This window comes from Gossypium raimondii, chromosome 8, assembly GCF_025698545.1.
Source record: "Gossypium raimondii isolate GPD5lz chromosome 8, ASM2569854v1, whole genome shotgun sequence".
Taxonomy (NCBI): Eukaryota; Viridiplantae; Streptophyta; class Magnoliopsida; order Malvales; family Malvaceae; genus Gossypium; species Gossypium raimondii.
This window is the reverse complement of record NC_068572.1, coordinates 50615358-50636651: the sequence shown is the minus strand read 5'-3', so window position 1 is coordinate 50636651 and position 21294 is coordinate 50615358. Positions and strand designations below refer to the sequence as shown.

At 35.1% G+C, this 21294-nt stretch overlaps 2 protein-coding genes and 1 long non-coding RNA gene across 14 annotated transcripts; 2 read left to right on the top strand and 1 right to left on the bottom strand.

Annotated features, from left to right (window-relative positions):
* Positions 1-13049: 13049 nt before the first annotated feature.
* On the top strand, positions 13050-18281 carry LOC105791958 (type I inositol polyphosphate 5-phosphatase 2). Of its 12 annotated transcripts, none has more exons than XR_008198342.1 (12): positions 13050-13857; positions 13968-14073; positions 14177-14254; positions 14406-14493; positions 14583-14687; positions 14828-15650; positions 15984-16168; positions 16578-16686; positions 16960-17108; positions 17266-17489; positions 17734-17783; positions 17919-18281. XR_008198342.1 is itself a non-coding variant. In XM_052634144.1 (11 exons), the coding sequence occupies exons 1-10, from the start codon at positions 13828-13830 to the stop codon at positions 17477-17479; spliced, it is 1887 nt and encodes a 628-aa protein (XP_052490104.1). In that variant the 5' UTR covers positions 13050-13827; the 3' UTR covers positions 17480-17489; positions 17916-18281. The 12 variants fall into 12 exon arrangements, 6 of the variants coding, with proteins under 6 accessions (XP_052490104.1, XP_052490105.1, XP_052490103.1 ...); XR_008198340.1 differs by having other exon boundaries at positions 17916-18281; XR_008198341.1 differs by having other exon boundaries at positions 17901-18281.
* LOC105791961 (uncharacterized) lies at positions 17528-20343 on the bottom strand. The gene is made up of 3 exons (XR_008198343.1): positions 20195-20343; positions 19852-20056; positions 17528-19701 (listed from the first exon to the last, which is right to left on the bottom strand). It is a non-coding gene; the product is annotated as an uncharacterized LOC105791961 (long non-coding RNA).
* On the top strand, positions 19450-21092 carry LOC105791959 (S-norcoclaurine synthase 1). Its single transcript, XM_012620282.2, has 4 exons — positions 19450-19692; positions 19779-20026; positions 20110-20434; positions 20517-21092. The coding sequence occupies exons 1-4, from the start codon at positions 19450-19452 to the stop codon at positions 20754-20756; spliced, it is 1056 nt and encodes a 351-aa protein (XP_012475736.1). The 3' UTR covers positions 20757-21092.
* Positions 21093-21294: the final 202 nt, after the last annotated feature.

Here is a 21294-nt window from a genome sequence, read left to right as displayed (position 1 = left end):
ATTTGGATTTCAAGTTGGTTATGTTAAAGGTTTTGGCTACATGAGAATATAGCTTAGGCTTATGTTTTTGATTGCTTGTGGATTTTTGAATGTATTGTTGTGTGAATTATTGTGTTGAAGCTTCGAATTCATTAGGACCTTCTACGAGTAGAGATAAAGACAAGGAAAAACTAGTTTGAACTTTCAACTTTTCGGCGAAAGCGTAATTGGTGAGTGTTTGGAATAATTTCTTATGGACATGATTCAATGCATTATTTGGAAATTTAGTAGCAGCCGAAATCCCTACTCTAAATTCCGAGTGTAAGCTTTCTCATACTTATGTTATCTTGTGAATAAAGTACTTATGTGTTTGTGAAAATGTGAATTGAGATGAGATGTTATAGCATGTGATATATGGTTATGATAACCGTCGTGAAAGTGCAAATGTGTACATGTTATGTATATGCTAAATGTTAGTGACAACATTTTTCTAAAGATGCAAATATGCAGTAAGTGTGCACGGATAATTGATATGTGTTTGATTTCGGATATTTTGGTTTTGTGATCTTAAAAGCGTTGAATATAGTTGGAATGCCATAAGATTGTGAGTACTCACCTATATGTACAGTGATTTTGGGCGTTGAGGCCCTGGGACATATTGGAGAGATAAGGGAATGTGAGCTAAGCTCCATTCAACGGGACATGTAAGGGGAAATAATGAGAGTGCTAGCTTTATGCTTCACTTTTAGGACATGTTTGACTCTATGAGTCTAGGTTTGGTGTGTTGGAGATCTGTGTATTCGATGAGTGATGATAGAGCTCACTTTTATATTTAATAGCTCAAGTGCCAAATTATCTTAAATTATGAATTTGTGTGTATTGTGATAAGTGTTTATATGACATGTGACCTGTAACACCCCTTACCCGTATCCAACACCGGAATAAGGTACGAGGCATTACCAAAACACATACACTTGTAAACGTATTTAACCGAGTTATAAAATTTCATCTAAATAAAAACTTTCAAAATAATTAACATGTTTCTATAACTTTTCACAATATATCCTCAAAATATTATAATCATAATAATTAGGGCCTACGAGACCCAGTACATACTCATACAATTCAATGCTTCATTTCCATTTCATTTAATTCGCAATTTCTCATGCTCACAATTTAGATCATATCACTAGCAATTTCCATTTAATTCACGTACAATTCAATGTCACTAAGTTTAACACTAATACGTATTTACCATTTAACTCAACGTTTATCGATTATATCATTCAATAACACATTTATGAAATTCTTAATTTTGCAATGAAAATATCACTTTAGCTTAAATAACAACATCATCCTGGTATAAATACACTACCACTTATTCATTTACTTTAATTCATTTGAGCCCATTTGTCACTTACCATCCTTAATCAAATTAGGGAACGGTTACGGAAAATTGAGTACTTCACTTTCACTTTGACATATGACCTCTTATCACTTGTCCTTGATCGATAAGTGTAGCTAGGCTACCACTTATCACTTTGTTACTTGATCGATAAGTGTAGTGAAGCTACCACTTATCACTTTATCACTTGATCGATAAGTGTAGCCACTTATCACTTTGTCTCTTGATCGATAAGTGTAACCACTTATCACTTTGTCTCTTGATCGATAAGTTTAGCACTTATCACTTTGTCACTTGATCAGATAAGTGTAACCACTTATCACTTTGTCACTTGATCGAAGTACTCAAATCCGCTGCTCCACTTAATTTGATCATTTATTCGATTTTCACATTTTTATTTTATTCTCATTTCAACAATAAATACATTTCATCATACATTGTATAATTCATGAAATTAACATTTAATCATTAAATTTCAGCCATATGAACTTACTATTTCATTATCTTCCACACTTGTTTCCTATGCACATTACACAAGATATAAACATATCATTCAACCATAGTTGCAAGCTAGTGTATTGAAACATAACTCTTTTTGGAACTAATCACATGATAAACCATTCATGACATTATTTCATGCCAAATCATATACCGAATATACCATACACACATGCTATGAAACTTTATTTTCACACATGAGCTTAAACCATGTCCAATAATGCACAAATTTAAGCATCATTTCTATTTCATCATCTATCAATTATAATCAAACATATGACCAATTATACACAAATCATTCATATATTTCTCAATTTTCCTCCTCCTCCTCTCCATTCCACATCCTTAATGTGTATAACACACTTAAACAACATTAACCATAATTTCAATATTCACTAACATGTATATTCAAAGCTGTTTATCCGAGTCAGAGTCACTAAATTATTTTTATCCGAGCTACAGAGCTCCAAATTAAGATCCGTTAATTTTCCTGAAACTAGACTCACATATCTTCATACCATAAAATTTTCATAATTTTGGTTCAGCCAAATAGTACAGTTTATTCTTTAAAGTTTCCCTGTTTCGCTGTCTGACAGTTTCGACCACTCTTCACTAAAAATTAATTATCTCATTGTACAGAATTCGGATGATGTTTTAGCTTGTTTCTTCTAAAATAGACTCATTAAGGATTCTAACCATATAAACTATAACTCATAATCATTTTTTACAATTTTAATGATTTTCCAAAGTCAGAACAGGGGAACCCGAATTCATTCTGACCTTGTCTCACAAAATCTATTATATCTCATGATTTACAATTCCATTGCTTACATCATTTCTTTTATAAGAAACTAGACTCAATAAGATTTAGTTTCATATTTTATTCATCCTCTAATTCAATCTCTACAATTTTTGGTGATTTTTCAAAGTTACACTACTGCTGCTGTCCAAAACTGCTTTAGTGCAAAATGTTGATTTCCATTTTGCCCCAAATTTCACAGTTTATACAATTCGGTCCTTTCTCAATTAACCCTCAATTAATCTAATTTTCTCAATTATTACTTTACTAGGCATTATAAGTTGTTACACAACTATTGAAATTCAGAATTTCCACATATAACTCTATCTTCAAACTCTTTTACTATTAGGTCCCAAACATTCACTTTCTATTCAATTCTTTCAATAAAATCAGCATATGAACAATTTAAAGCTCTAATTTCATGATAAATCATCATATACTTCCACCACATATTCATATCAACTTTCAACTTCTTTCATAAAATCAAAACTAATGAATTTAACAAGTGGGCCTAGTTGTAAAAGTCATAAAAATACAAAAATTTCAAGAAATAGTCAAGAATTGAACTTACTTGTAATAAAAATATGAAGAACCAGCTTGAAGAAGCCCTTCCATGGTGTTTTAGCTGATGAGAATTCAGAAAAATGAAGAGAAATCTAGATAATTCCACTTTGGTCCTAACATTATTAAGCAAATTTTGCAATATTCCAATTTTACCCTTAATTCTCTTTACTTTCTGCTGATTTCATGCCCTGCTGTCCAGCCCAAATAGGCCTTGGGTCTATTTACCTTTTAAGCCCTCTTCCTTTTATCATTTAAGCTATTTAATTATTTCCTATAATTTTGCATTTGTTACAATTTAGTCCTTTTGTTCAATTAATTATCGAACTTTAAAATTTCTTAACTAAACTTTAATACTAACTTTTAACACTCCATAAATATTTATAAAAATATTTATGGCTCGGTTTAAAATCCCGAGGTCTTGATACCTCATTTTGATTCTAATTATTTTAATATTTATTTCTAGTGCACTATTCACTATTTCAAAAATTTTCCTAACTTCACATTTAACTTATACTTACTAAATTAATAATATTTTCTACTCATTTGTCGAATTTAGTGATCTCGAATCACCGTTCCGACACCTCTGAAAATTCAAGCCATTACATTTTTTTTTCGTCGGATTTGTGGTCCCGAAACCACTGTTCCGACTAGGCCTAAAATCGGGCTATTACATGACCATTATGCAATTTGTCTATAAAGATGTTTTTGAGTATGTTAATATATGCTTGAATGTTATGTGATTATATGTGTATTGTGATATATGCTTAAATGTTGTGTGATTATACGTGTAATGTGATATATGCTTAAAAGTGAATATGATTACTATGTAAATGAACTAGTAAATAATGCATGAGTGAGTATAATATGACACTAGAGTTGGAACTGTTGTGGTTGTGCTTTATGGTTGTTTTGTTAATACTTGATGAATTGTTTGCATGATAGTTGTTCTAGGCATTCAATGAGCTTACTAAGCTCACCCACTCATTTTAAACCCTTGTTGAGTAGTTAAATGCCAGTGTGAGCAGTGTGGTTCTGAGAGGTGATCCAAGCAAGTCCATTTTCGTGATTTCGTAAGTGTTATTGTTACTTGTTTATGTTTAGGGAATAAGACAATGTGGTAGACTTTTACTGATATTTTCTATGATGTTTTGGATGCTTTCATAGACTATTTATTCCTAAGTTTATGAGATTCATTTCATATTATGTTGATTATAGCTCGGACTTACTTTTGATTGTTGAGGCTAGTATTACGACCGTTGATCCTAATTTAATAGTATCTATTGGAATTCTCTACCTATTGGATAAGTCACTCAAACTTTACGAAGGCGTAAAACCTAAATCTACCACCATGCTTCTGTTGCCTGATTTGGCCTGAATGAAACCCTCAACAAGCATTCCTATCGAAATTTCCAACTTACTAGCTAATGCATTCAGAACATACAAATACATTCGCACTCACATTAACACGTCTAAAAGGCATATCTAATAATCTAGCATACAAATGAACAGACAAACAAACGGAGTGAGTGGCAAGGAGATGATCCAAGTCTCGTTCTTGCAAGTAAACTTCAGGTTAAAGGAAATGTGTTCCCAATCCTACCCCACATACAATTCAATCAATGGCATTTTCCACAATCTCATGCAATTTTAACAGTTATATTTCAAACAATTCAAGTATCTAGAAAATTTTAAACACATAGGTTTCGAAACCCCAAACACATAACAACCAACTAGGTCTGAGAGCTAATGAACCTAGAGCTCTGATACCACCAAATGTAACACCCTATATCCGGCCCGGTCACCAAGCCCGAATATCAGGATGCCACACTACCGTCTCGTTTCATACACAATAAATAAAAGGCTCATTTTATAAGAAACATCTTTCATATTAACATTCGTATAGGTTTTAAGTCAATCGTACTCTTTAATTATCATCATTACATGCTAACACACATCAAATGATCTTATAATAATAATTAAACATGCATAGGGTCCATTTAACAAAATTTCCAAGACAATTACGTAGGTATCGATACTGACCCTAAGGTATCAATATCTTCCTGGTACGGTATCGATACTATATAGAAAACCGAAATGATAATTAAATAGTACGATTGACTTAAAACTATACGAATGTTAATATGAAAGATGTTTTTTTTCTCGAATGAACCTTTTATTTGTTGTGTATGACATGAGACGGTGGTGTGGCATCCTAATATTTGGGCTCAGTGATCGGGCCGGGTATAGGGTGTTACATCTTCATCCTCAATGCAAGGGTGATGTAACACCCCTAACCCATATCCGTAGCCGGAACAAAGTTACGAAGCATTACCGAAATTTACAGATCAATTAAACAAATATTTCACCTTATACAGTATTCATATCAGAAATTAATCAATAAGTCACTTATATGAACCCTTAAGGTTCAAAATACACATTAGAAATAAGCCAGGACTAAATCGAGTACTTAGAGAATTTTTTGCAAAATTCTAAATTTTTTTCAAGGTACAAGGGGCACACGCTCGTGTGATCAGGCCGTGTGACATGCTCGTGTGGTCAGGCCATGTGGGCATTAGAAATGGGTCGCACAGCTGTGTTCCAGCCCGTGTCTGTACCTGTGTAACTCTTTGACTTAGGTCACACGACCAAGTCACACGTCCATGTGCTAGGCCGTGTGTAAGTGCAGGGGTCACACGGTTAAGCCACACGTCTGTGTGGCAGGCCGTGTGAAAAGTCTTGAGCATTCTGTTTTAAATTTTTAAGATGAAAGGGACACACGGTCGAAACACACGCCTATGTGCTAGGCTGTTTGTCACGCACGGCTAAGACACACGCCCGTGTCTCTGCTCATGTGGACAAAATAAGGCTATTTCTAAGCCATATTTCTCACCCAATTGGTCATTCACCTACATTAACACTTTATCACATTTACAAGTCAATTCAAGACATTTAAACCAAGCTAAATCCAAGTCTTATGCATTATATAATACCTCATATAACCAAGTATACAAACTTACTTACTTACCTATTTGATCAAATATTCATATGCATAATCCATTCTCAGTTCAACTTCAATCATTTTACCATACACATTAACTAGATAAAGACACATATATACATCAAAATATGTCAATCACAAGCCATATCAAATGGCTATTTACAACCAAACATGTATGTGCCAACATTGGCTAATTAACCTATACATGCCATTATAACCAAAGTTAATTTACTAAATATACCGAGATGAGCCATTGGATAGCGTGATGACATCTCCGCCAAGCTTCCAACCCAACGAGCCTCCGAATTACTATAGAACAGAGGAAAATAAAATAGAGTAAACATATTATGCTTAGTAAGTTCGTATAACGGGAAATTAACTTACCAATTATTTACATTTAAAGTAAGCATGCAAAAATTCATCCAAAGAAATTTTGGCAATTTACCTAAACGCATATAATATCAAAAAAACATGTTAGTCATATACTTCATGTGAATATCAAGAATCAATGATGAGCTCATCATGTAAAAATTTTCTTATACATATGCTTTCCACATCATATATCCATATAACATGTACATTTCCATAATAATTCATCTCAAATTTAGATTATTCCATGTTGAAACTTTGCTTGTTGAATTTATTAGAAATATCAATGGATACACAAGTAGTACACTTGAAGTGTACAAACTGTAATCTTTCAATTTATATTCGGGAGTGCTCATTAGAGCACATTATCAGGAAGCCCTCTCTTGAGCCCTATAGTAGGAAGCTCATGTGAGCCATATAACGGGAAGCTTATCCGGGCTGTATAACAGGAAGCTTATAAGAGCCATAATCGGGAAACTCATGCGAGCTAATAACGGGTAGCTCCGAAGAGCCATTAATCGGGAAGCTCCGGATAGCCATATATCTGGAAGTTCAAGTGAGTCATATTAGGAAGCTCCAGATAGCCATTAATTAGGAAGCTCACAAAGAGCCTTTAATCGAGAAGCTCACAAAAAGCCATATATAGGGATGCTCATAAGAGTTGTGGTGTGTCTACAACACATGCAAAATCACAACCAAATTGGGATGCTTCGAAGAGTTATTAACGAGAAGCTCACAAGAACTATATAAAGAGAAGCTTGAGAGGGCTAATAACGGGACGCTTTTTCAAGCTGTGGAGTGTCCACAACATATGCAAGACCACAACCAATATGGGAACCCTGTATCCATCGAATTTTATTCATTCAATCGAGACTCAATGTTTGTTAGGCATTGTCGGATATAAGATTAATTTCATATACATAGTAACAATACAATCACATACATACAATTCAATTAACACATATAAATTCTCAATTTAGTTACACGAACTTGCCTCGACAAGTTTCCGTATATGCAAATTCTACTAATTCGATATTTTTTTCCACGATCTAACTTCGTATTTAGTCTATCTGGATCCAATTAAGCCAAATAAACTTGCTTGAGTTGTCTTCTCTTAGCTAGGGTTTCCATGTATTTAATTTTGGGAAAGATGATATAAATGATGATATTTTTTATTTTATTATTTATCATCTTTATTTATCATCTTTCCAATTTAGTCATTTTCTTTATTTAATTTTTCATGGATGAATCATCATACTTATCTACTAACCCTTCATAATGGTCTATTTTCCATATAAGGACCTCCAAATTTAAATTTCATAGCTATTTGATAATTATAGCTACTAAAACTCAACTTTTACATTTTATGCAATTTGGTCCTTTTCTCAATTAAACAAGTAATTGGTAAAATTTTCTTAACAAAATTTTTATACGATATTCCTATCATACGATAGACTATAAAATAAATTTTTAAAATAATTTTTCTTACAGACTCAGATTTGTGGTTCCGAAACCACTGTTCTGATTTCACTGAAAACGGGCTGTTACAGGTGATCTTTTGATGAAAGAATTCTTAATGAAAGTTAAGAGTTACTATGACAATCTTGCAAGTTGTGGAGAAATCATTAGTGATAATGAGCATGTTACTGTCATTCTCAATGGCCTTTCTCTTGAATATGAGCATGTTATAACGTTTATCACAACGAGTCAAGTACCCTACAGTGTTCAAGGTGTAACCACTATGCTTCTTGATGCTGAAGCAAGGCAGTAGGCTACAATGGTTGATGTTCCTAGTTCAGCTAATGTTGTTACTCATCAATAAATGGCATCTAATACCGGTAACATACCATTTGTTGCCTATTGTCCTTCCTTGATTGTTGGAACATCTTATGGTTGTAGCTGTGGTTGTTTGTCTGTATCATGTCTTCAGTGCCAGTTGTGTGGGAAAACTAGTCACCTTGTTGATCGATGCTACTATCGCTTTGATGTGTTCTACAAAAGTGTTAGTTATCGATCTCCTCTACACGCGAATGCCTGTGAATTTGGTAATGTGGTATCGGTATCGTCGTGGGTGCCTTCCTTCAGTCCATCTATGAATATGTCTACTTTTCCTTCCCACATTGCAAATTTACATGGTAGCTGGGTTTTTTCGCCAACTTCAGCTCATGTTACAACTTCTTATTGGTTAAACTCGTTTAGTGCAATGCCTCAGCCTGCGAATTCACCTTCTTCCCCAACTCTTGTTCCAGCCCTCAAGCATATATTTCCACGCCTAACACTGTTAGTGATAATGCTGGGTATCCTAACTCTAGTGCAACTCGTCATCTTACACATTCAACTACCTCAATGGGAGAAAGTGTACCCTATAGTGGTCCAGGTAAGGTGTATGTTGGAAACGATACTACTTTACCTGTTCTTCACACTAGTTAGCCATATTTGATTACTCATTCTAGACCACTATACATGCAATCTTTATTATTTGTACTTGGTATAACCAAAAATTTATTATCTATGCCCAAATTTACCAAGGACAATCAAGTGTTGTTTGAGTTTCTGCTTACTCAACATCAGGTTTGCGATTTGAGAACTCAAGAAGTGCTTCTTCGAGGATTGGTTCATAATGGACTTTACAAGTTGCATTTGGACAGTGATGCTAAATCTTTTGTGGCTGCTCATTCTGCTTAGTATTATGTTGTTGCTAAATCTGTTTCTTTAAATGTGTGGCACTCTAGACTAGGTCATCATTGTACTACTATACTTGAAAAGGCATTGCGACATTGTAGTATACTTTTTTGTTCCAATAAATTTGATGATGTGTGTGTTGAGTGTCATTTGGGAAAAGAGCATAAGTTACCTTTTTCATCTTCTTTGTTTGAGTATAATACTCCACTTCAGCTGGTGGCTGTTGATCTTTGGGGTCTTGCTCCAATTCATTCGAATGGGTTTGCTTACTATGTTGCATTCACTAATACATTTATTAGATACACTTGGATTTATTTTTTGAAAAAGAAATCCGATGTGTTCACTGTGTTTCCTCAATTCCACAGACAAGTTAAAAGTGTGCTTGGATGCAAGCTAAAGGTTTTTCAAATAAATGGGGTAGGTGAGTTCCAAGTATTGAAACTATATTTGTCTCAACGGGGGATCGTCTATCGGCTTACGTGTCCCTATACCTCTAAGCAAAATGGGCTGGTTAAATGAAAGCATTGATAAATTGTTGCTTCTAGTCTCTCTATGCTTGCACATGCCTCCATGCCATTGACATACTGGTATGAAGCTTTCAACAATGTTGTATATTTGATAAACATGTTACCTTTTCTTCCTTTAGGAGTCATCTCTCCTTATGAAAAACTGTTTCATATAAAACCGAACTATTATTTTCTTCGAGTTTTTAATTGTTTGTGTTTTCCTAATCTTCGACTTTATCATGTTAACAAACTATAATTTCGGTCCACACCCTGCACATTTCTTGGTTACTCTCCAATTCACAAAGGGTATAGGTGTCGTGATTATTCGGGTAAAATATACATCTCTCATCATGTTACCTTTTATGAAAATGTTTTCATTTCAAACCAAGTCAACTACTTCAACAGTCTCTTGTCAGTCACTTGTATCTTCTTCTTCTAGCTCTAAATTACTAGTATTGCCACCTTGCTCTTCAGCTAGTTACCCACCGACTGTGTCAACAAATTTACCAAGTCCTATGTCACCTTCTACTATCTCATTACCTAAAGTTTTAGAGTCGAGTCAGCCTGTTAACCACGAAGCATTAGAGTCTTGACAATCTGTTACTCTTGTGTCTGATCGATCACAGTCTCAGTCTTCTACTGTAGATAACACACATCCTATGGTCACTCGTAGCAAGGCAGACGTCTTTAAACCAAAGGCATACTTTACAAAGGTACCTTGTTTATTCAATTCTAATCCTGCTAACATTTATGAGGCAATGGTACATTCTCATTGGCGAGATGATGTTCATAATGAGCTACAACCTCTTATTAGAAATAATACCTAGAGTCTCTGTGCTCTTCCTATAGCTCGAAGGTCTATCAGATTTAAGTGGTTATTTAAAGTGAAAAATAAATCCAATGGGACAGTGGACAGGTACAAAGCACGGCTGGTGGCTAAAAGGTTCCGTAACATGTTGAGTCTGACTTTGGTGACACTTTTAGTCTAGTGGTTCAAGCAACTATTATTAGAATTGTTCTTGTTGTTACTGTCATAAATAGATGGTTATTAAGGCAGGTTGATGTTAACAATACTTTTCTTAATGAAGCATTGACTGAAAAAATTTATATGGATCAACCACCTAGTTTTGAAACTCAAGTGTCAATGGAGAGAATCTTGTTTTTCGACTAAACAAGGCTTTGTATGGGCTCCGGCAGGCGCCTCGTGCATGGTTTCATACTTTGCGACAACATCTGGTTCATCAGCTTGGGTCTCATCTCTATCGTAGTGTTATTGGCTCGCTGCAATAAGTGTGCATTACACGTCTCGATATAACGTTCTATGTTAACAAGCTAAGTCAGTACATGAATTCTCCTTGTGATACTCTAGCTGTTAAAAGGGTATTGAGGCATCATAATGGTACCATAGATCACGGTTTGTACTTCACAAAAGGACAGTTTGATCTGGTTGGATACTCGGATACTAATTGAGCTTCTACTGTTGAAGATTGGCGTTAAACAACAGGTTATTGTGTTTATCTTGGTTCTAATCTTATTGTATGGTGTTCTAAGAAACAAGCAGTGGTGTCCAGGTCTTCATCAATATCGCAGCTTGACAAACTGTGTTTTTGAGCTATTGTGGATAAAGCAAATTTTGGTTGAAGTTGGAGTGAAAGTTCGTCAATCACTAGCAATATGGTGTGACAACACGTTTACGATTCCAATGGCAGCAAATCCCACACATTATTGCTAAGGTGAAGCATGTGGAAATCGATCACCATTGTGTTCATGAGAAAGTTCTTGACGGCATACTGTAGGTTAACTATGTGCCTTCAGCAGAACAAGTGGTTGATATTCTCACAAAGTCGATTGCACCAAAACAATTTGCTTCATTTCGCAATGCTCTTCGAGTGTTGTCTCTAGTTGAAGTTGTCAAATAAGAAAATCGGGAGAATGTTAGAGTATTAGACTAGTAGAGTTGTTAAGGTTGTTAAGATTCAGTTAAAATGGTTATGCAATTGTGGCTACCATTAACAGACCTTATTGTCATGTATAAAAACCCTTGTTATCTTCATGTATGATAAACATTAATTTGATAGTATTGCTTTTCACAGAAAATGTTGCTTCTTGTTTGTTGTATTGCACTTTTATGTTTCTTTATTATAGTTTAACAGTTTGTTGGTGATGATCTTCTTTGAGGCCATCGTAATTTTGAACTTTGACTTTTGGAGAGAAAAATGAAAAGAAGAAATTGTTCCATCGAGCATGATAGAAATTTGTCCTCACAAATTTTGAATCAAATATTGATTTGGAAATTTTGGTGTAAAACTTTATTTATACAATTTGATTAATAAATTGCAGTTACTTTTCCTAAAAAGACCTTGAGAAAAAAATCTCATCCCACCATACATGCTAATAATGAAGCATTATTTCAACGCAGAAAATGATGGAAGGCCACAAATCCAAGTTGAATTTAGGGACAAGTTTAAGTCCAAGTCGCAATCATCTTGTCTGTACCTAAACAGAAAGAACACAATACTTCTTGTCTTGGTTCCACTTTTTAAATCTCAACTATTAAATCGTAGAAACGCATCCGTACACATTTTCACATGCCCCTATTTTGCCCTTCTCTTCCCTTTCCTCTACTGGCCTTTGCTATTTAGTCCTATTCTTCTTTGCATGGCTGTTAAAGTCACCATTCAATAATTAAAACATCCGCCTCCTTAAAAAAAAATAAAGCATAAAAACTTCAATTATTTAATAAAAAAAAGTTGAAAGAAAAAAAGATGGGACGTATCAGTTGAAACCCAAATCTATTTACCTTCACATATAGTGCGATGATCATACTTTTGTGGTCCCTTTTATTACAGTTCATGATGTATATAATCTTATTTTTCATGCATAATTATAATATGGATTACTTTTATATTGATAGATAAAGTTAACGTATTATTGTATAATTTGCATGAAATCTATTTATAAAAGATACAAATTGCTTTAAAAACCGTCCAACCAATTGGGTCTCAGCTGTTGTTGATTAAATATTTGTTTAATTTACCCATTTGACTTAACCTAGTTTATTTAAAGTGTCCAGTGTCAACCTCCCAATTTGTTTAGTGGAATGCTTCATGTTTCAAGTATATATATATATATATATATATATATATATATATATATATATATATATATTTAATGGTGGTGTGTAACCAAATCTTGGTTGCTGATGGTGTAGAGTATCAAAATTTCCTTCCTCATTTATGAGTTGATTGTCTTAGTCAGTGTTTTGGTTTGGCTTTTATAACATGTCATCAAGTTTCTAAGTTTGTTTTCAACATTTGTGGTTGTAATTATTTTTCTTGTTATTTTAAGGGTTACTTGATGACCTGGGTTCTTAGTATGATTATAGGTAAGGAGCCAGCAGTTTTTCATCAATAATTGTATATTATCTTTTAGGTTTAGCTTGTTTGGTTCAATTCTGCTGGGTTTTCATTCGAGTTAAAAATTTTCCTTTTTTAATGTCAATGGATTCCTTGACATTTGATTGCTTGAATACAAAGCATGTTGCATTATAATTTGGTTTAGGACACTATAGTTTTCTTGTATTGAAAGCGACATTTTGATTTTTACGGGCCTGTTCTGGGGGGTTACAACTTACAACTTATAATATTATGATTTGCTTAGTTTGGCATTTTAGATCAGGCAATTGGGGTGTGGGAGGAGAATCACTCAGAATACCTTTTTTTCTTTTTCTTTTTTAAAAGTTATTTTTGCAATTTGAGGTTATGGATGTCTGTTAAAAATGGCCATAGTTTTGCTGTCCTTTTCTGAATGGTCCTAGCATGAATTTTCCTTGTGCTTGGCATCAAATAAGCCAAATTAAGGCCTCTGTAATGGGTTTTGAGATTTCTATATATTAATCTCCTAGAACAGTGACAATCATACTCCTGCTCTTGTCTCTCCGTATTCAAGGTCAAGGGCCTGTTTTTTTTTTTTTTTGAAACTTCCTATATAAGTTTTTTGTACGCTGTCTATTCCTCGAATTCTGACTATGAAAACTAGGAGGGGAAAGCGTTCTGAGGTATTGTTTTGATGCTTGTTAAGTTTTTTTTTTTTGCTTGTACCCAAATTTGCAATTTAGATGAAAGTGATGGTTTAATGATTAACTTGGTCAATTGTGTTTGATTGCAGGCCTTTTGGCCATCCATTGTGATGAAGAAATGGTTGAATATAAAGCCCAAGGTGTATGATTTTAGTGAAGATGAAGTCGACACTGAAACTGAGAGTGAAGATGATGGTATTACCATCTTATGTTTACCAACCTATCCTTCCTCGTTCTTTCTGTTGTTTGATGATGTTTATTTTTTTCTGCAATATCCATCCAACTTATTCTCTTAAAGATTCAAGATTGCATGGTAGTGAGGATCACACCCGTAGGACATTGGAGAACCATTCTGAGTGCAGAAACCAAATTCCAGGCAATATTTGATTTCTTCGTCTGTGCTTTGCCTGATTTACTAGGATTGTTCATAAATATCTACTCTACTTAGTCATAAATTGCAGTTATTATCTAAACTATTTGTCAGCTCTAAAGGTTTTTGTGTATGGTGTTGATGTTTCATCATTCAGATGCACCTTCCAAGGGTTATCGATTAGGACACAGGAGGGGAAAGTCGGAAACTCTGCGTGCACAGTACATAAACACCAAGGATGTGAGGTTTGACTGCAAGATGCTTAAACTTAAAGTGTAAGCTTTAAGGTGTTGCTGTTTTAATTCTTATTGAAACATGTGTCGGTTGCCTATAGGGTGACAATAAGCACTTGGAATGTTGCTGGAAGACTTCCATCTGATGATCTTGAGATTGATGATTGGCTTTGTACGAAAGAGCCAGCTGATGTTTACATTATTGGGTGGGTATTTTCTTTCCTTGTTGGATGCTTTTCTCTAGATTTCTTCTCAAATGTTAGTAGTCGGTACTCGATTATAGGTATTGATGTTAGATGTTCCACGTTTTCCTTGAATAATCTAATACAAGATCTGGTTTGGACAGCTTCCAAGAAGTAGTCCCTTTGAATGCTGGAAATGTATTTGGAGCTGAGGATAGCAGGCCAATTCCAAAATGGGAGGCAATCATTAGAAGAACACTGAACAAATATTGGGAACCTGAAACCAAGCACAAATGCTATAGTGCTCCCCCTTCTCCCGTGTTAAGAACTTCTTCAGTTGCAGATGCATTAGCAGATAAAATTGATGCTCTGCCATCAGAAGTGATGATTAATGAGTATTTGGAGACTGCTATTGGCTATGACTTTGAAGGGAAAGATTTGAATAAAGATGCTACTATTGGACAAAATTTACAGCTGAACAGAATATATGGTATCGATTTTGACTCTAGGTTAGACTGGCCTGAATATCCATTAGATGCAACCCCACAAGTTATCTCTTCAAATTTGAAACTTCGGAGAGTACTGAGCAGCTCAGCAAGAATTGGCTTTAATATGACAGAGAACTCTATGTTCTACAGTTCTCATGATGTGGTGTTAAAAGAAAGCATATTGAAAAGATCCCACCATAGCTTTGGAAACCTCAGGTCAACGTGTGTGCATGAACAACTGGAGCTAGAAACTGTTGATTCTTCCTCTGATATATCTGATGAGAAGTCTGAAGAAGAGGATGACGCTTTCCTAGAAGAACCAGTGGAAGAACAAGACAACAATAAGGCAAGGTCAACCCCAAAGTACATTCGAATAGTTAGTAAGCAGATGGTTGGTATATACATATCTATATGGGTGAGAAAGAGGCTGAGGAGACATGTAAACAATTTAAAGGTCTCTCCTGTTGGAGTTGGTCTTATGGGCTACATGGGAAACAAGGTAATGATCGTTCTTCTGTTCTAGGTGTCGTTTAGTCTTTTCGAGGCTGTATATGGCACCTCAATTGTGATGCTCATAACTTCTGTAAATACATGTAAAGTGGATGTTTTGGGTAGCATCACAGTCTGGAAGGATGCTTCCTTCATTTCAATTTGACATGAAGCTTCTTTTGGTTTGTTTTTAGATTGATGAAATCAATGCCCTCCATATTTTGATGTGTTGCAGTTCATAGTTGGCTGCAAGGTGGATGACATTATACCATTAACACTAATCAATCGCTGAAAATGCCTGTTAAATTATTATTGAATGACTAAACGGCTTTTTCTTTTGCAGGGATCTGTTTCTGTTAGCATGACACTTTTTCAGTCCAGGCTATGCTTTGTGTGTTCTCATTTGACATCAGGTCAGAAGGATGGAGCTGAACACAGGCGTAACTCAGATGTCTATGAAATTATACGACGTACCTGTTTCTCATCTGTCCTTGATTCAGATCAACCACAAACAATTCCAGCTCATGAGTAAGCAAAATTTCAGCATCTAGTTTTGTTTATGCAGCTAGCAAGAATAGTTAGTTTCCCTTACTGATCTTTTCTGGTTATTACCTATATTCTAGTTTTAACAGCATGAAATGTGCCAGCTTAAGAATATGCCATACCTCTTGTTTCTTAGTTTAACTGTTACAAAAGATTAGCTTAAAGTGAAATAAGGTTAATAAGAGATAGATTAGTAAAATGATGAAGTTAGACTTGAAATGATGCTGTAATTTTCAGCAAAATTGAAGAACTGGAGGTTTTAGGAAAGGTTTTATCAGTAACTTCTTTGCTTAACTACTGAGTACCTTTGATGGTTGTGAAAGTTTCTTCTGATTGTATTATCAATTCATTCAACCTGAAACATGAAGTTTTAACTGGTTGCTTCTGTAAACAGTCAGATATTTTGGTTTGGGGATCTAAATTATCGTCTCAACATGTCGGATGCGGACATAAGAAAGCTTGTAGCTCAAAAGCGCTGGAATGAACTAATCAACTATGATCAGGTGAGTACCACAGTGATAAAGTTTTAATACACTTTTGTTGTTGCAATAAGACATCACGTTGTTTTGAATCAAACGTAAATCCAGTCAAGTTTTCAGTATGATTGTTGGAACACTAAATATTTCATATGATTTACCAATAAAATTTGTGGGTATCATCACTACTTTAGTTTGAGGTTACCTTCCTTGCTGGATGGTATTTCTGCATTGTTTTTTCGTTCAATATATACTACTTTGATGAGAACAAAAATTGAAGGATTCAATTCTGTGCCACAGCTTCACAAGGAACTGCGTAGTGGTCATGTATTCGAGGGATGGAAAGAGGGGATAATAGACTTTCCTCCTACCTACAAATACGAAATGGATTCTGATAGATACATTGGTGAGATCCCGAAAGAAGGCGAGAAGAAGAGATCACCGGCATGGTAAGCACAATTTTCTGTAAAATAGCCGGATGACAAATCTGATATAAAACAGCTGGAAAAGGTTTCTGGAAACCAGACATAATCTGGGATAATGTCAATGATCATTCATTAAGTTCCACACAATTCAATTGCTTATGCCATCATTTCCCTTTGGTAGGTGTGATCGAATACTCTGGTCAGGGAAAGGCATAAAACAACTTTCTTATAAACAATCAGATATAAGACTTTCGGATCATCGACCAGTCAGTTCAATGTTCTTACTTGATGTTGAAGTCTTGGACCATAGGAAGTTGCAAAGGGCTCTCAATGTTAGCACTGCTGCTGTTCATCCAGTGGTTTCCTTCGATGAAAATGGAGAACCGGAATTTTAACCATAACCAGGTAATCGATCTTAGAATTAAGGAGTTGCCAAGCAAACCTGTAGTAACTGTGTTGTAACCTTCACTTTTCATTTATATACAATATTCAAATGTAAGAAACAATAATGGGAAAGATCAATCTCGAGTTTGAACCCAATGTTTGGTGATACCTGCCGTAGACCTTTTTTTTCTGCTCGTAAGGTTGCCAACCCGAATCTTAATTAAAAAGCATCCGGCTCTTCTCCATTTTCCCTCCTGGTTTCCAGATACACGTGAAGTCCTGAGATCATGAAAATGAACTTGGCATTCTTCTTGGGTAATATTTCAATTGCTCTTCACTAGATAGTCCGTGATGTACAAATTGCTCTTTCAGTGGCTAGATTTTACAAAAACAATTTCTGTTGCTTCTTTACGCTTTTATGTCTAATTACAGGCATTGTTTCTGAAGCAGGAAATCCAACAACTCAATGAGATGAAAGAAAAGGTTACTCCTTCATGAAACTGGCTCCAAGCTGCCATGCAAGGGTATCAATAATACATTACATATCATTCAACAACTGATAGCAGGATTAAGTAATTTGTAAAGGGGGGAGTCAGACTATTTGGTTGCATTTAAACAGCTTTAAAACTTGGGTTTGACTGTATACATGCTAACATTCTTTGCTTCTTTTTCCCTTAGCTAGAGTGTCCCAAAAAGCTTAAGTTTTTTTGTTTTTTGTTTTATCATCCATGTCGTAATATCAATCTGTATATAATTATAATGTAGCTGTGTTTGAAGGGTGAGTTCTCTAATTACACAAAATAAGTTGTAGCATGTCTAGTTACTCTGTTTCTTTGAATGCTTTTTAATTGGCATTTTCAGTTCGGAATAATGGAAAGGGTTTAAACATAAATGACTGACTATGACAAGTTCATTTGATCCTCTCAACAAGGTGAATTGGCCTGTGCTTTTTTAATCATAAGGAGGTAGTGTAAAGTACTGGAAACATATGAAGCAGAGTAGCAATACTTGAAGTTCAAACCACGTTATAGTGTAGTTTGGAGACCCGCGGTTGGATGTGGTCCAGTCTCTCAAGTGCCTAACAACCTTGGTTGCTTTACAAGCATTTCATGTAAAACTCCTAAAAATGTAAATATATACTGGTTATAGTGGGTAACCAATCAACAATCCAACTTAATGCTCCTATTTGTAGTAAGCATGAAGAACAACCCTTTCTCAAGTTAAAACCGACTTACATGGATTCCTATTTCCTGGTCTAGTTTCAGTTTTCCGCAGAGTAGGTTACAAAAAATTAGATGTGACTGATAAAGAAACTCTAGAAACCAATAATGGCATTGGGTAAGCTTTGTCCTTTTCCCTATGGCTTTCAATGTGGCCGGATAATTCCTATCAAATTGAGAAAGGACGGACAAGGTTGCAAACGACGCTTAGAAATTAGCTAACAATGCGACAAACTGGCTGTAGAATTTAGACCCCCTTTGGATTTCATTTTAACTATGGGAGAGGTGGAAGTTTTAGAGAATATTCCATTTCAATCACACAGCAACTTGAAATTTTAACTGGAGAAAGCTAACTTGTGAAAAATGGCTATTTACATTTTATCCCACTAGTTAATTCTTTCTTCTTCTTTTTTTGGTATTCTTGCTTTTAATAAGCATTAGTTTATGTATTACTTAAGAAATAAATATATAATAAATTATGTTTATTACATAATAAATATATAAAATTTATTTTTATGTAATAATTAGACACGAACTTTTATTATAAATTTAATATTAAATAATAAAAATAAAAAATCATTAATAAAAAATTATTTAATGTATAACTTCAATAAAATGTAATTGTTTATAAATATCAAATAAATTAAATTTTTTGTGCACATATTTTAGCCAAACTCATCGCCTATCCAAAAAAGCCCCCTCAGCGCATGAAAATAAATCAGACTTTCGTTAGATTTGAGAACTATACAGCTTCATAGAAAATGGAGACAGGGGTGATCAACAGAGAGGGATTTGGTGGTTCTATACCTGTCGAAAAGGTCCAAGCTCTTGCATCCAAGAACTTGAAAGACATCCCATCCAGGTATATCAGGCCAGAGGTCGAGTTCGATGTAGTTTCCATCGATGAATCCTATCAGATTCCCGTGATTGATATGAGCAAATTAGGCCATGATGATGAACAGCAGAAACTCCATTTGGCGTGCAAGGACTGGGGCTTCTTCCAGGTACCTAATCTAAACAAAATTCTTATTTATTGTTGAACTTTTACATCTATCAACTATGTTCTTCTTATTTACTGATGGTGAAACAGTTAATCAATCATGGGGTAGGGGATGAAGTAATTGATAAAATGAAGATAGACATACAAGAGTTCTTCGAATTACCATTGAATGAGAAGTTGGCTTGTGCCCAGCTACCGAATAACATTGAAGGCTACGGCCAAGCCTTTGTAGTGTCTGAAGACCAGAAGCTTGATTGGGGTGACATGCTTTTCCTTCTTCCCCGGCCTGTGCCCTTGAGAAACATGAGATTTTGGCCAACTATCCCTCCTTCATTCAGGTAATAAATTCTGTGCATATCATTCCGAATCTACACCAGCAAGCAACTTTTCTAAGAAAGTATAAATCTTACTTGAAATTCAGGGAAACATTGGATAAGTACTCAATGGCATTACAAAAGGTTGCAATTCGTCTCATGAGGCTGATTGCAAAGAACCTGGGGACAGACCTAGAGACGTTTGCAAGCTTCTTTGAAGATGGAACACAGGGAATAAGGATGAACTACTATCCACCTTGTGCACAAGCAAGCAAGGTTATTGGTCTAGCACCACACTCTGATTCCACTGCCTTGACGCTGTTGATTCAGGTGAATGAAGTTGAAGGACTACAAATCAAGAAAAATGGCAAATGGATACCTGTTAAACCCATATCTGGTGCATTCATCATCAATATAGGAGACGTGATGGAGGTAATATGATTAATATCCAATATATTTGTTTCTCATGGATTGCTTGTGTAATATGCCTAAGCAATGGGAAATGTGAAAGCAGATAATGAGCAATGGAGAATATAAAAGCATTGAGCATAGAGCAGTGGTTAACCCAAACAAAGAACGACTGTCAATTGCAGCATTTCACAGTCCAAATATAAGTACCATGATTGGTCCACTGCCAGATGTTGTTAAGGCAAAGGAAGCAGGGTACAGGACTATGCCACATGAGGAGTTCGTGAGACTGACAATAAGCAGCAAACTTGATGGAAAAGGTCTGTTGGATCAAATGAAGCTCTAATTGGTAATCTTGGTTATGAATCTCTATAACAACAAACAGCGTTCCGATCAATGGAAAGATACTCGTATGCTATGTCTGCAAGTTGGGTTTATCCAAAGTGCAAAAACATCATCGGTCACCTTTAATAACAAAAGGTTGAAAAGAGGATTATGAATTATGATGCCAAAACAGGGCTATCTCTGTAGGTTCAGCATACGAATTTGTTAAATTACTACACACCTATTAATCAAGGTAGAGATTTGCTGAAATCGTAACCAATTGCAACAATCTCAACTACCCCCCACTTGCCTGCTGCTTTTGCTTACAGAATAATAAGTTTTGGACTCGATTTCGTCCCATGCCTTTCTTGATAGCTGCTATTATGGTTCTGCCTTTCCTGATGATGACCTTTACTCAATGAATTTTTGATGCCCAGTGTTTTGTTTAACCCTTTTTCGAAGTTCCACACATTTATCATTTCAGGTTTAAGAACCACAATTCCATTTCGAGGGCGACAATGTTTTAAAAGGGATTCATCATCCCACCAAAGGGTTTAATC